The sequence below is a fragment of the Ceratotherium simum genome, chromosome 17, assembly GCF_057802395.1.
Source record: "Ceratotherium simum simum isolate JZ-2026a chromosome 17, ASM5780239v1, whole genome shotgun sequence".
NCBI lineage: Eukaryota > Metazoa > Chordata > Mammalia > Perissodactyla > Rhinocerotidae > Ceratotherium > Ceratotherium simum.
The window spans coordinates 52,320,570-52,334,945 of record NC_141916.1 but is presented as its reverse complement, the minus strand read 5'-3'; the positions used below and the strand labels follow the sequence as shown (position 1 = coordinate 52,334,945).

The 14,376-nt window shown below is 37.7% G+C and overlaps 1 protein-coding gene across 7 annotated transcripts in view; it reads left to right on the top strand.

The window, feature by feature from the left end:
- RIMKLB (ribosomal modification protein rimK like family member B) overlaps positions 1-14,376 on the top strand; it is a 77,592-nt gene that overhangs the window by 44,311 nt on the left and 18,905 nt on the right. For all 7 annotated transcript variants that reach the window (XM_087442788.1, XM_087442786.1, XM_087442785.1 and 4 more), the window contains exons 3-5: positions 6,192-6,422; positions 8,615-8,701; positions 10,347-10,550. In XM_087442788.1, the coding sequence (XP_087298914.1) occupies positions 6,192-6,422; positions 8,615-8,701; positions 10,347-10,550 (522 nt within the window). The remainder of the gene's footprint in view (positions 1-6,191; positions 6,423-8,614; positions 8,702-10,346; positions 10,551-14,376) is intronic.

Genomic DNA, 14,376 nt, shown 5'->3' with positions numbered 1-14,376 from the left:
TTCTCCAAAGGAGAGCATTTCCTACTGGTGATAAACTGTAGTTCCTCCGGAAATGGCAGGATAAATGTAATTTTTCCTCTTTATTTACCAGTTTTTAGAATAGGGATTTTGTAATAGTCCCTCCAGTGATAGCAAATAAGGCTTTTTTACCTTTCTCCATAATCATTATGGATGCATGAACTTTTTTTCATTCACTGTGATATCAGTTAATTATTATTATTATTTTTTTTGTGAGGAAGATCAGCCCTGAGCTAACATCCATGCCAGTCCTCCCCTTTTTACTGAGGAAGACTGGCCCTGAGCTAACATCCATGCTGATCTTCCTCCACTTTATGTGGGACACTGCCACAGCATGGCCTGACAAGTAGTGTGTCAGTGCACGCCCGGGATCCAAACCCGGACCTCCAGCAGCGGAGCTCACATCCTTAACCACTAAGCCACGGGGCCGGCCCCATCAGTTAATTATTCTTTTTGATGGTCAAATCATCTGAAATTTGGCTAATGGGAGCCCCTCCAGACTGTCTCCTGTGTTCTAGTAACATATCTCCCTTAGTCTTTGAGTGCTTTCTTGATTTTTGGCACAGAGATTGTGTGGGTTTTTAATTGTATATAAACAGCACCTTCAGTTGAAATTTTCAGTTAAAATTCTATAAGGTTTAAAAAGATTTGAGATGTCCTGAAAAATCCTCTAGAAAACTAGAGGATAGAAGAAAAATAAATGCCAGTCAGCAAGGAATCTATCAGTTGTCTGTTTTTTGTTTCCTGAGGACAGAACCACTAGTACTTGTTCTTAACAGTGCAGCCAACCTCTCAAAAGCCAAACTTTCAAAAAGCACAGGTTAGAATAGGCTACATGAGAAATTCTCCACTTAAATTACTGGAAGGAGGTTGTTAATATCCCAAAGGTATCTTTCAACTTGGAGAATAATCAGCCCTTAGCACCTTCTCACTCTACCTTGACAACAGCAGCAGGCTTTTAATACATAATACATTTTTTATCCTAAAAGTGTAGGAACAAAAATTGTTCTCCCATCCCGTTGCTATTCTAAAGTTAACTCATCATTGGCTGTTAATTTGTTTGATCATACACTTAATCCAAAAGTTATATCCAAAATATTCATATAGTCATGTGCTGCATAACGATATTTCGGTCAACAACTGACCACATATACAACAGTGGTCCCATAATATTAGTACCATATAGCCTAGGCTATACCGTCTAGGTTTGTGTAAGTACACTCTTTGATGTTCACACAATGACAAAATTGCCTAATGATGCATTTCTCAGAATGTATCCCTGTTGTTAAGCGGTGCATGACTGTATTGAAATCTTCATCCCAGCCCAAGAGATCAGTAGCACGTAAAGCAGAGTCCTAAGAGATGTCACCTTGCCTTTTTTGGCTCACGTTCATTTGTACCTCCCCTTCTTTCCAGCCTTGGATCACCTTCTGCTTGCCTAGAATAACAGAGTGTTTGTTTCTGTTATGGGAGGCATTGAATTTCTTTCCATCCTAAGTAATACCCATATAGTGTACTATGGAGATCTGACTGAGCTTTGGGTAAAGTACTCCCATACGCCCAATTTCCAGTGGCAGCAGATAGGTGGTTCCTGCTAGTGGTATGGACTGAGAGTGGAACAGTTCCATTGCTTTCTTTATCCCATTTCTTTTTTTTTTTTTTTTTAAAGATTTTATTTATTTATTTTTCCCCCAAAGCCCCAGTACATAGTTGTCTGTCATAGCTGCACATCCTTCTAGTTGCTGTATGTGGGACGCGGCCTCAGCATGGCTGGAGGAGTGGTGCCTCGGTGCGCACCCGGGATCCGAACCCGGGCCGCCGGCAGCGGAGCGCACGCACTCAACCGCTAAGCCACGGGGCCGGCCCTATCCCATTTCTTAAAAGGAGCAAAAGCTGTCTCCAGTTTAGGGAAATGAGAAGATAATGTAATAATGGTTTAATTTTTCTCTTGACAATTGATAGTATCTCTTTTCCTGATCACTCAAGCTTTTCTTAAAACTCTTCTTGTTACTTTTGTTTCATTTAATGAATTTGATCTTATTTCCTGATAATATTGACTTTTCTTTTTTTTTTCCATAATACTGCTGAAAACTAGATTTTTCTAGTTTCTTGACTGATTTCTTCCTCAGGTTTTTGCATCCTTTTGTCTGTTGAGATCCATCAAATTTTTTTTCTTTCATTTTTTCAGCCTGTATATCCCTGTTTCTTTGGCTATTACATCTTGAGCTGATTCAAATACATACATACAACCAACATGAATTATGTATACATATATGTATAGTTCCAATCCATACTTCAGCTATTACAGAATAGTTCTACTTTGATGTCCTTATTGTTATCACCAGAGTCTTTCTTTCTTTTTTTTTTATGAGGAGATCAGCCTTGTGCTAACATCTGCCAATCCTCCTCTTTTTTTTTTTTTTGCTGAGGAAGACTGGCCCTGGGCTAACATCCGTGCCCATCTTCCTCCACTTTATATGGGATGCCGCCACAGCATGGCTTGCCAAGCAGTGTGTGCGCGCACGCCCGGGATCCGAACCGCGAACCCCGGGCCGCCGCAGCAGAGCGTGCGCACTTAACCGCTTGTGCCACCAGGCTGGCCCCAGAGTCTTTCTTTCTAGATCCAAATTCAGCATCTTCTGCCCTAAACTGGCTTACCTTTTCAACTTTCCCATTCTCCATATCCTGGTCTCAAAACTTTTAACCCCCAGGGCCAGCCCTGTGCCTTAGCGGTTAAGTGCGCGCACTCCGCTGCTGGCGGCCCGGTTCGGATCCCGCGCGCGCACCGACGCATCGCTTCTCCGGCCATGCTGAGGCCGCGTCCCACATACAGGAACTAGAAGGATGTGCAGCTATGATGTACAACTATCTACCGGGGGTTTGGGGGGAAAAAAAAAACAAACAAAAAACTTTTAAACCCCAATCTGGTCACTAGGTTTTTTCCGATTTAGAAAAAAATGTTCTTGACATTTGCCTGTTGAGGTAAGTCACTAAAGCCTTTGAAATGAGAAAGTACAGAATTGCAGAAATCTGCTGCTGCTGATCTCAAGATGCTTGTAGCAGCACAGTGAATGATTGTAAGGAGAATGCCTGAAGCCGCTGGCAGAACCTCACGTCTGCTGATGACCACATACCTACCTGTAGCTATCCCTGGAGAATAATGACTTATACTTCTCTTTCACCTTTAAAATTCTGTGTAATTGTCTCTCATTGGATTCTCAAAATGGAATCTTGGCTGGCAAGGGAGTGTGGGAAATGCTTCTAGCCCCTGCCTTATAGGGAGGGATTAAAAGATGGGGATGGTATGAAATTTCAATAGACAGTATCTAGCACACATCTTCAGTTCCCTTAATCATAACAAATATAAACTTTTTATCTCAGAATATGTGGATCTTGGGCCGGCCCCGTGGCTTAGCAGTTAAGTGCGCACGCTCTGCTGCTGGCGGCCCAGGTGCGGATCCCGGGCACACACCAATGCACCGCTTCTCCGGCCATGCTGAGGCCGTGTCCCACATGCAGCAGCTGGAAGGATGTGCACCTATGACATACAACTATCTACTGGGGCTTTGGGGGAAAAAATAAATAAATTAAAAAAAAAAGAATATGTGGATCTAGCAATTCCACTTCTGAGAGTTTACCTAAAGGAAATGAAATCACTATCTCAAAGATATATCTGCACCCCCATGTTCATTGCAGCATTATTTACAATAGCTAACACGTGGAAATAACCTAAGTGACCATCAGCAGATGAATGGATAAAGAAAATGTGGTATTTATACACAATGGAATATTATTCAGCCATAAAAAAGCCATTTGTGACATGGATGGACCTTTAGGGCATTATACTAAGTGAAATAAGTCAGACAAAGACAAACACTGTATGATCTCACTTATATGTGGAACCCCCCAAAAAAAAAAAATCAAACTCATAGATACAGAAAACAGTCTGGTAGTTGCCAGAGGGTGGGAGGTATAGGGTGAGGGAAATGAGGAGATGTTGGTCCAAAGGTACAAACTTCCATGTACAGGATAAATAAGTTCCGGGGATGTAATATACAGCATGGTGACTATAGTTAACAATACTGTATTGTATACTTGAAAGTTGCTAAGAGATTAAATCTTAAAAGTTCTCATCACAAGAAAAAAAATTTGTAATTTTGTGAGATGATGAATGTTAACTAAACTTATTGTGATAATCATTTCACAATATATACATATATCAAATCATTATGTTGTACACCTAAAACAAATACAATGTTATATGTCAGTCATATCTCAATAAAAATTTGTGGCTTTGCATATTTGACACCGTAACTGACCAACCTTATCTTTTACGTTACATCAGTACAAACTGCAGTTGAGGCACACGCTGTTCATGTTGCTCTTTTTCCCCTGTGTCTTCTGCTGCTCCCTTGCATCTGAAGCGTTCTCTTTCTTTTCTTTAAACACACACAGGCCTCAAGGCTTACACCTTAATTCGGCTATTACCTCTGCCTTACTGGTCTCTCCTGTATCAGAACTTCTGCCATGTGTAAAAGCCAATCTCATAAAAATTAATACATAGAATGTCTGTCTCTCCTGCTAGAATGAAAGCTTGAGAGCAAGGAGCTTATCTGCCTTCTTTAGCCATCTGTTTCCAACTGCTGGAAAAGAGTCCGAGACATAGTGACTGCTTAATATTTATCAAATGAGTGAATGTCCATGAGTGAAGGATTGATCATATGGTATATCTATAAAATATAGTTCCATTCAGCCCACTAAAAAAGAAAGAAATAAAGCTATATATGCCCTGACGTAGACAGATGTCTCTGGTATAATTTTAAGTGATGAGAGAAAGTGACATAATATGAATATAAAATATCTCATTTTTCTTTTTTTTTTTAAAGATTTTATTTATTTATTTTTTCCCCCCAAAGCCCCAGTAGATAGTTGTATGTCATAGCTGCACATCCTTCCAGCTGCTGAATGTGGGACGCGGCCCCAGCATGGCCAGAGAAGTGGTGCGCGCCCGGGATCCGAACCCGGGCCGCCAGCAGTGGAGCACACGCACTTAACCGCTAAGCCACAGGGCCGGCCCAAAAAAATATCTCATTTTTCTAAAAATTATCTACATATTTTTCTATACTTAGATAACAATGGGGAAAATATATACTATTTACACAAAGTACCTGTGGTGTTGTATGGGAGATGAATATGTTATATATATTTGTATTTGAATATTTTAAACAAATGTGTATATACTATTTTTTTAATGAAAATAAGTTTTAAGGAGTAACTCATAAATACCTTGTTCCTTTATTATTTGGGACCTCTTGAAATAGAGTAGTATGTGATAAAATTTAAGAAACTTTTCTTTTTCTTTTTTTTATTTATTTATTTTTTTGTGAGGAAGGTTAGCCCTGAACTGACATCCATTGCCAGTCGTCCTCTTTTTGCTGAGGAAGATTGGCCGTGGGCTAACATCCCTGCCCATCTTCCTCTACTTTATGTGGGACACCACCACAGCATGGCTTGACAAGTGGTGTGTCGTTCCGCGCCCGGGATTGGAACCTGCAAACCCCAGGCCGCCAAAGCGGAGCGCGTGAACTCAACCACTACGCCACTGGGCCAGCCCAAGAAACTTCTCTTTTTAAATTTTTCTATTCTCATTATAAAAGCATATATTCTCCCTTAAAAGGAAAATATAAAGAAGATAGAGAATTGCATGGAGCAAAATGTTCAAGTTCCCCATTCTACCTTTCTCTTCCTTCCTTGTCACCCACTCACACTCAGAGAAAGCCACTTTCATCTTTTATCCTTTCATGCATTTTCTATGCATATGTAAAGACAAATAAAACTTATTCTCAGATTTGCATCTTTTTTTTTTAACTTTATGTATCTGGATGTTTTTTCCATCTCTGAACATAGAGATTTATGACATTCTAATAATGGCTATGTAGTATTTCATTGTATTGACATATATCATAATTTATTTAACCAGTGCAGAAATTTTTCTGCTAAAATTTTCTTTCTTCTTACAAAGGGATATAATTTAAGGAGGAATGTCTGTCCTAATGAAATGTTAACAAAATAGTACATTTGGTTTTGTGACCCAAGCTTTGGTATATTTCTGTTCCTCTATTTTATTGTTTATTCCCTTTTAATGGATTTGGCTTCATTCCTGTATATTTCAGGTCTACGGATCAATGGAGAACTAATTACTGCCTACCCCCAGGTGGTGGTAGTGAGAGTACCAACTCCTTGGGTGCAGAGTGATAGTGACATCACTGTTTTGCGCCATCTAGAGAAGATGGGATGCCGGTTGATGAACCGACCTCAAGCCATCCTGAACTGCGTTAATAAGTTCTGGACGTTTCAAGAGTTGGCTGGCCATGGTGTTCCTCTGCCAGATACTTTCTCTTATGGTGAGTTCACTAAAAAGAATTTATAACTTAAGTTTTAGAACAATGATAGTTTTTAGAGATGTACTAAATTATTAGTTATGTGATAAAAGGAAATTTGTGAACATGAAAGAACTTCTTATAGAAGTGACTTTAATTTAATTTAATTTTTTTTGAGGAAGATTGACCCTGCACTAACGTCTGTTGCCAATCTTCCTCTTTTTCTTTTTTTTCTTCCTCCCCAAAGCCCCTAGTACACTTGTGTATCGTAGTTGTAGAGTTGTAGCTCTTCTGTGTGGGACGCCGCCTCACCATGGCTGATGAGCACTGAGTAGGTCTGCGCCTGGGATCTGAACCTGTAAACCCTGGACCACTGAAGTGGAATGTGCAACTTAACCGCTATGCCACCGGGCCAGCCCCGAGTGACTTTTAATTTCAGTAAACTGGACGGGAGAATTATGAATCATGTCTTAAGATTTAGTTCCATGCTATGGGTAGAATGGACTTAGCACACTTTTCCTGTAAAGGACCAAATAAATAGTAAATATTCTGGGCTTTCCAGGCCATTAGTTCTCTCTTTTGACCCTCAGTAATGCTGTTATGGTGTGAAAGCTGTTATAGACAATGCTTAAACAAATGAGCGTGGCTGTGTTCCAGTAAAACTTGATTACAGAAAAAGGCAGTGGGCCAAATCTGCCTCACAGGCCTTAGTTTGCCAACCTCTGAGGTAAAAGATAATGGAATTTGATGACATCTCTGTTTTATTTCTGATTACCTTCATTACCATTTTCATGATAATTTTTCATAAATATCTTCTTATTCATTTAAGAAAATGACACTCTACTTAGGTATGCCTTAAACCAGTGCTTCTAAAACTATCTATGGTAAAGGATCATTTTTTTTTTTAAAGACCAATGTGCTATAAATCAATGCTCTTTCATAAAGTATAGTAAAAATATCACAGGAATGTCAGATTGCTATAAAACCTTCTAGTGCTTACTCTTTGTATTTATCTGATCACATATCAATAGCAAAGAAGTCACAGTCACAGGACCACATTTTGAGTAGCACTGCTATGAACAATATTATGTTAATAAATTTCCTGTCTTTCTAGTAGTTCTAGTTTAGAAAAGGTCGGACTTACTATAAATCAGTACAGTTTATCATAAAGATATTTCTCCAAATGTACAGTAGAATGCTTGGAAAGTTAATGAGGCTTTAAAAAGAAATCTCTGCCCTCTTATTTTTAATATGTTAAAGAAGGGAACTCCCCTCCGTATTGCATGTGTATATACAATTATTGTTTTTAGCAACTACATAGAAGAGACTATATGAATAGTTTGAGAATTCTGTCTTCCTGATGCTTTTGGGATATTGTAACTTATATCATGGGTCTACAATTCTGATTTTAAGAGAATGGAAAGGAGAAAAGAGTTAACTAAATTACAAATATTACCTGTGCTCTAATGTTGAAGGTTTAAAATTTGAGGACTGAATCATCTTAATTTCTCTAAGCTACAAATTTATGTTATTGCAGTTGCTTAATGAACTTTTCCTGGTTTAATTTTACTATATCATCATGCTGATTTTTTACACCTACAGTCTGTTTTTGCTCTAATCTTGCTACTGTATCATTTGTTCCTGGGCAATAAAAACAGTCAGAAGCAAGACTTAACCCATGGGTACCGAGTGACTCAGTGTAGACAAAGAACTCTTATTATAATGGAGATAAGAAAATTTGTGTGTTTGATGAGAGAGAGTGTGTGTGCCTGCAGCATCTTTTCAACTTTGGATGAGTCTTCTCAGCTGACTCATATTTCTGTTTCTTAATCCAAATGGGAGTTGAATATGCTAAAGTAGATCTTGGGGCTTCTATTATTTGTGTGGTGGAGGAATAAGGGATAAAAATATGAAAAATTGTATGGAATTAGGAAACTTTGTTTTAGCTGACAGATATTTAATTTCTTTAAGTTGGATATTAGAATATTTATAGGTTAAGATAGCTTTCACTCATTTTTAAAGGTGTGTTTGTCTTAAACTGACATTTAACTGTACTTTCAACTTTTTGTTTATTTCTTTCTCCAAGGAAAACAAAATTTAGCCATCAGGTTCTTACCTTCTGCCTCCCTTGTGTTGCTGACTTTAGTGTAGATAAAATTTATCACAAAACACCTCTGTTGCTTTTTTTCTTAAATTTCTTTTTTTGCTCAAACCAGGTGGTCATGAAAATTTTGCTAAAATGATTGATGAAGCAGAAGTATTGGAGTTCCCAATGGTAGTGAAGAATACACGGGGTCATAGAGGTGTGTATGAGTTGTTGCTGTGGCACATATTTTGAAATTACTCTTGAATTAATAAGGGTGATTATACAAAATAGATTTTTTTCTTAATCAGATCAAAGCAACTATTATTTTCTTTGTATTTTCTCATGTTTGTTGACTAGACAGTAGTCTTGTCAATTGAAACTCATAGTGTTTGAAGCAGGGCTTCTCAACAATAATTAGAGCGAAATTGTTAGGTGCGTGATACCTCAAACAAGAAGGCTACAGTGAGTTGTTCAGTTTGGCTAGAAGTTATTTCTGTTCCTTTAGTGGTTATCCCAGAGATTTTAAGATGAACGCTTAATTTAGACTGAGTCTCAAGTTAATATCTTTATCTTCCTCGCCAACAACGCAAGGACCTTAGATAACTAACCCCAGTCATCCCCCTGCCACTTTATGTACTTTGAAGGCTTAAATTATAAGGCAAAACTATAAAGCTTTAGAAGACAGTTTATAAAAATATCTTAATGACTTCAGATTAAGGGTGGATTTCTTTCTTTCTTTTTTTTTTTTTTTGTGAGGAAGATCAGCCCTGAGCTAACATCTGTGCTAATCCTCCTCTTTTTGCTAAGGAAGACCGGCTTTGAGCTAACATCTATTGCCAATCCTCCTCCTTCTTTTTCCCCAAAGCCCCAGTAGATAGCTGTACGTCATAGTTGCACATCCTTCTAGTTGCTGTATGTGGGACGCGGCCTCAGCATGGCCGGAGAAGCGGTGTGTAGGTGCGCGCCCGGGATCCGAACTGGGCCGCCAGTAGCGGAGCGCACACACTTAACTGGTAAACCACGGGGCCAGTCAAGGGTGGATTTCTTAAGGGATGAAATCATTCATAAATCCAAGTACTTCACAAGGTTTAGTACCTTGACAGCGATAGCTGGATCAGGGTTCACCTGGAACTGTTGACTGCACTGTTTATTTTTGGCTTCTCCAGTAAGACAACTAAGAAGTCTCAGGGTTCCTACAGTGAAGGCTCCAGTGAACAAAGAAGCTGTGTGACCTTTTATGACCTACGCTCAGAAGTCATGGAGAATTGCTTCTGCTGAATTCTGTTGGTTGAAGCAATTACAAGCCCTCCTAGATTCCAATGAATGGGGCATAGATTCCCCCTCCTCTTGATGGGAAGAAAGTAAAAGGATTTATAACCATGTTGTAAAAACAGCCACTTGTGTTGGCACAAAAATTGATAGAGCAATAGAACAGACTAGGGAATTCAGAAATAAAACTAGGTCTATAGTAACATATGCTAGTTTACCATATACAAATATAGTATATTGCTGTAGAAGGCATGTTTTAACTCAGAGGGAAATGTTTTGCTAATAGGTGAGGCTGGCATTAGCTAACCTGGAGGAATACAAATCTTAGACCCATTCCTCACAACATTTACTGAAAGAAATTCTAGATTACTGTTGTAAGCGTTTGGGGATTGAGGAAGTGGTAGAAGGAGATTATTAACTTTGTCTTTATATACACTTTTGTATTGTCTCACTAATTACCATCACTGTATTACTTTGGCTAAAAATTAATTGGTTCTGAAAGCATATTGGGACACAAGAAGATGCAGGTAATAGATATCAATCACCCACAGTTTGATGTCTTACATATATTTTTTATTCTTTTTCAATCACAGGCAAAGCTGTTTTCTTGGCTCGAGATAAGCACCATTTGGCTGATCTAAGCCATCTTATTCGCCATGAAGCTCCATACCTGTTCCAGAAGTATATTAAAGAGTCTCATGGACGGGATGTACGTGTCATTGTCGTGGGAGGCCGTGTAGTTGGCACCATGTTACGTTGTTCAACAGACGGGAGGATGCAAAGCAACTGCTCGCTAGGTAAAAACAATGCAGGTGTCTTTCTTTTTTTTTTTTTTTTTAATTTTTTGTTTATTGCAGTAACATTGGTTTATAACATTGTAAAAATTTCAGGTGTACATCATTGTACTTCTATTTCTGCATAGATTACATCATGTTCACCACCAAAATACTAATTACAACCCATCACCACACACATGTACCGAATTATCCCTTTCACCCTCCTCCCTCCCCCCTTCCCCTCTGGTAACCACCAATCCAATCTCTGTCCCTATGTGTTTGTTTATTGTTGTTATTATCTACTACTTAATGAAGGAAATCATACGGTATTTGACCTTCTCCCTCTGACTTATTTCACTTTGCATTATACCCTCAATATCCATCCACGTTGTCACAAATGGCTGGATTTCATCGTTTCTTATGGCTGAGTAGTATTCCATTGTGTATATATACCACATCTTCTTTATCCATTCGTCCCTTGATGGGCACTTAGGTTGCTTCCAAGTCTTGGCTATTGTGAATAACGCTGCAATGAACACAGGGGTGCATGTACCTTTGCAAATTGGTGTTTTCAAGTTCTTTGGATAAATACCCAACAGTGGAATAGCTGGATCATATGGTAGTTCTATCCTTGCTTTTTTGAGGAATCTCCATACTGTTTTCCATAGTGGCTGCACCAGTTTGCACTCCCACCAGCAGTGTATGAGAGTTCCCTTCTCTCCACATCCTCTCCAACACATGTTGTTTCCTGTCTTGTTAATTATAGCCATTCTGACTGGCATGAGGTGATATCTCATTGTAGTTTTGATGCAGGTGTCTTTCTAATGTGTAAAGTAATACTATTATAGCTTTTCCAGTGAGTATTTGCATATAACTATAGTTCTTTTTACTTAATAAGTTGAAAAACACTTTTTCATGTTACATGTTATCTTTCACATGAAAAAATGATTAATAGACTTACCATAAATATAATAAATATACCTTTGAGTTTTTCTAGTAATGGAATTGGATTTCTCTGATTCGTAAATTTGCTTTAACTCAGGCTCAATTTGTAACCCAATTCACAGAAGTATGAAATGTCTGTCCAGAGTTCAAGATTCCCTCTTCGGTGATGTACTTATTTTGTGATAATTGGAGTTCATTTAAGCTGTGTCCTAACCTATTTTACCCATTGGTCAAAACAACGTTGCTGATTTTGATTTACTTAAACGTGTATTTTCTGAGATCTCATTGTTGAAATGCCTCAGAGCTTAGTCTGGGTTTTTTCTTCTTCTCTGTTTTTTTCAAATTGCTCAGTAATCTTTTCTAGCTCATGGCTGTAAATACCATCTATATGTTATTATTTTCCAATTTATATTTCCAATTTGGGTTTTCTCCCTGAGCTCCAGGCACAAATAAATAACTGCCTGCTCAATATCTCTATGTAGATGTCTAATAGACGTTTTAATCTTCACATGTCCAAAACTGAACTCCAGATCTAACTCCCCCTCCCAGTGTGTTCCACCCACAGTTTTCTCTTTATCATTTAATGCAACTCTTATCTTTCCAGTTTAGATCACAGTCCTCAGTGTCATCCTTGCTCCTTCTCTAGTCTTACACCCCATTTCCAAACTGTGAGGAACTCCTTGAAATCTCTACTGTCAATGTATCCAAATATGATCATTTCTCATCATGTCCACTACTAATACCATCTTCTCTTATTTAGATTACTTGTAGTCACCCCTAATTGGTCATCTTGCTTCCATCCTTACCCTCCTTCAGTCTGTTCCTAACACAGCAGCAATATGATAGATCCTTTTAAAATACAGGTCATATCAAGTCGGGCTTTGTTCAGAATCCTCCAGTGGCTCCCCATTTCATTCAGAGTACAGTAGTCTATAGTAGTCTTGCAGGAGTCTAACAGGCCCTACATGATTTGACCCTTAGTCACCTCTCTGAGATCTACAACCACATGGATGAATCTCAGAAACATAATGTTGAGAAAAAATTAAAGTCACAGAAGAGAATATATGTAGTGTGATTTTATTTGTATAAAACTTAAATATATGCAAAACTAAACAGCACTTTGCTGGGAATATAAACGTATGTAGTCAAACAACTATAAAGAAAAGAAAAAGCAATGTATTAGTAAGTGTGAAATTCAGTATAGTGGCGTGTTTCTGAGAACATGGGATAGAGTAGGAGTGCACGGGATTGAAAGATATTAGTGATATAAAGCCCAGTTTCTACTCTTGAAAAATGACTTGTGTCTCCTTGAATTAGTTCTTCATGTCCCATTTTACATTTTCCATCATATCACATCATGCTTAATAGCTGCTAACAGCTGGATGGCATCTTTTCATTTCTGGGACATCTTTACTTTCTTACCTTACTACTGTGAGATTTAATTAACAGTTACTTTTTATACTTTATGCAAAAGGAAATTTTTAAAAAGTTAGTTTTATATTAAGAAGTGATACTTTTTTTTGTTGATTTTGAGATAACTGAGGCTTACAAAAAAGTATTAAGAATAGTATAAAGGATTCCTTTGCACTCACTGATCATTTCTCCCTCTCCTCCCCACGTTCTGAACTTGATGTTTATCTTTCCTGTAAGTACCTTCAGTACTTTTGTCTTCCTAAAAAAGATATTATTTTGTGTTTTATAAAACTTTATATAAATGGTTTGTAACTATATATACTCACTTTTCTTCCCACTTAGCATCATTTGTGAGAATCATCCATGTCAACATTGTAGCAGTAGTTCGTTAATTTTTGCTGCTGTACGATTTTACTTGTTGACTGTTTCCGGTTTGGGGCTTTTACAAACACTGTTGCTATGAACATTTTTTTGTATCCTTAGATACATGCCCAAGAGTGTTTCTAGGTTAGCCCATTTGCCCAGAAGTGGGCTTTCTGTATCATAGTGAATTATATAACTTCAGCTTTCCTAGATATTGCCAAATGATTCTGATTTCTCCTCATTAAAATACTGTTTCTTCTAGTGCCACCTTCTCGTCAACTTGTGATATTGATAGACTTGAAACATTTTGACAGACTGGTGGAAATTATATCATGTTGTTTTTTTAATTTGCACCTCTGAGCTTTAGTACTATTCAGGTATGTTCATCTATGAATTTCCTGTTCAGGTCTTTTGCCTCCATTTTTATTGGGTTTTTTCTTTCCTTTTTTATATTGCCTTGTAAGAGTCCTTCGTGTAATCTGATTTCAAATCCTTCATGACTTACATGAATTGTAAATACAAGATTTTCATCCCAGTCTGATGTCTCTTCTCTTTTTTGTTACATATTTTGTTGGACAGAAATTTTTAATTTGAATATCAGGTATATTCATCCTTTATCGTTTTATTTTCATGCTAATTCCATTTTTACTTCAAGAAACAAGTGAGATAATATGTACAGAGAGTTGCTTTGTAAACTGCAATTACAATTTGCAAATATAAATGGCTAAAATTATATGAGCTATTGATTTTCTTCTTTTCATTTCACAAATATGTATATTTTTTATTTTATTGAGGTCATCATTGTTTATAACATTGTGAAATTTCAGGTGTACATTATTATTTATCTGTTCTGTGTAGACTGCATCGTACTCACCACCAATAGTCTAATTTTTATCTGTCACCATATATATATGCCCCTTTACCCCTTTTGCCTACCCCCAATCCTTTTCCCGTCTGGTAACCAATAATCTGTTCTCTTTGTCCATGTGTTTGTTTATTTTCCACATATGAGTGAAATCATGATGTATTTGTCTTTCTCTGTCTGGCTTACTTCGCTTAACATCAAACCCTCAAGGTCCATCCATGTTGTTGCAAATGGGATGATTTTGTCTTTTTTTTATGACTC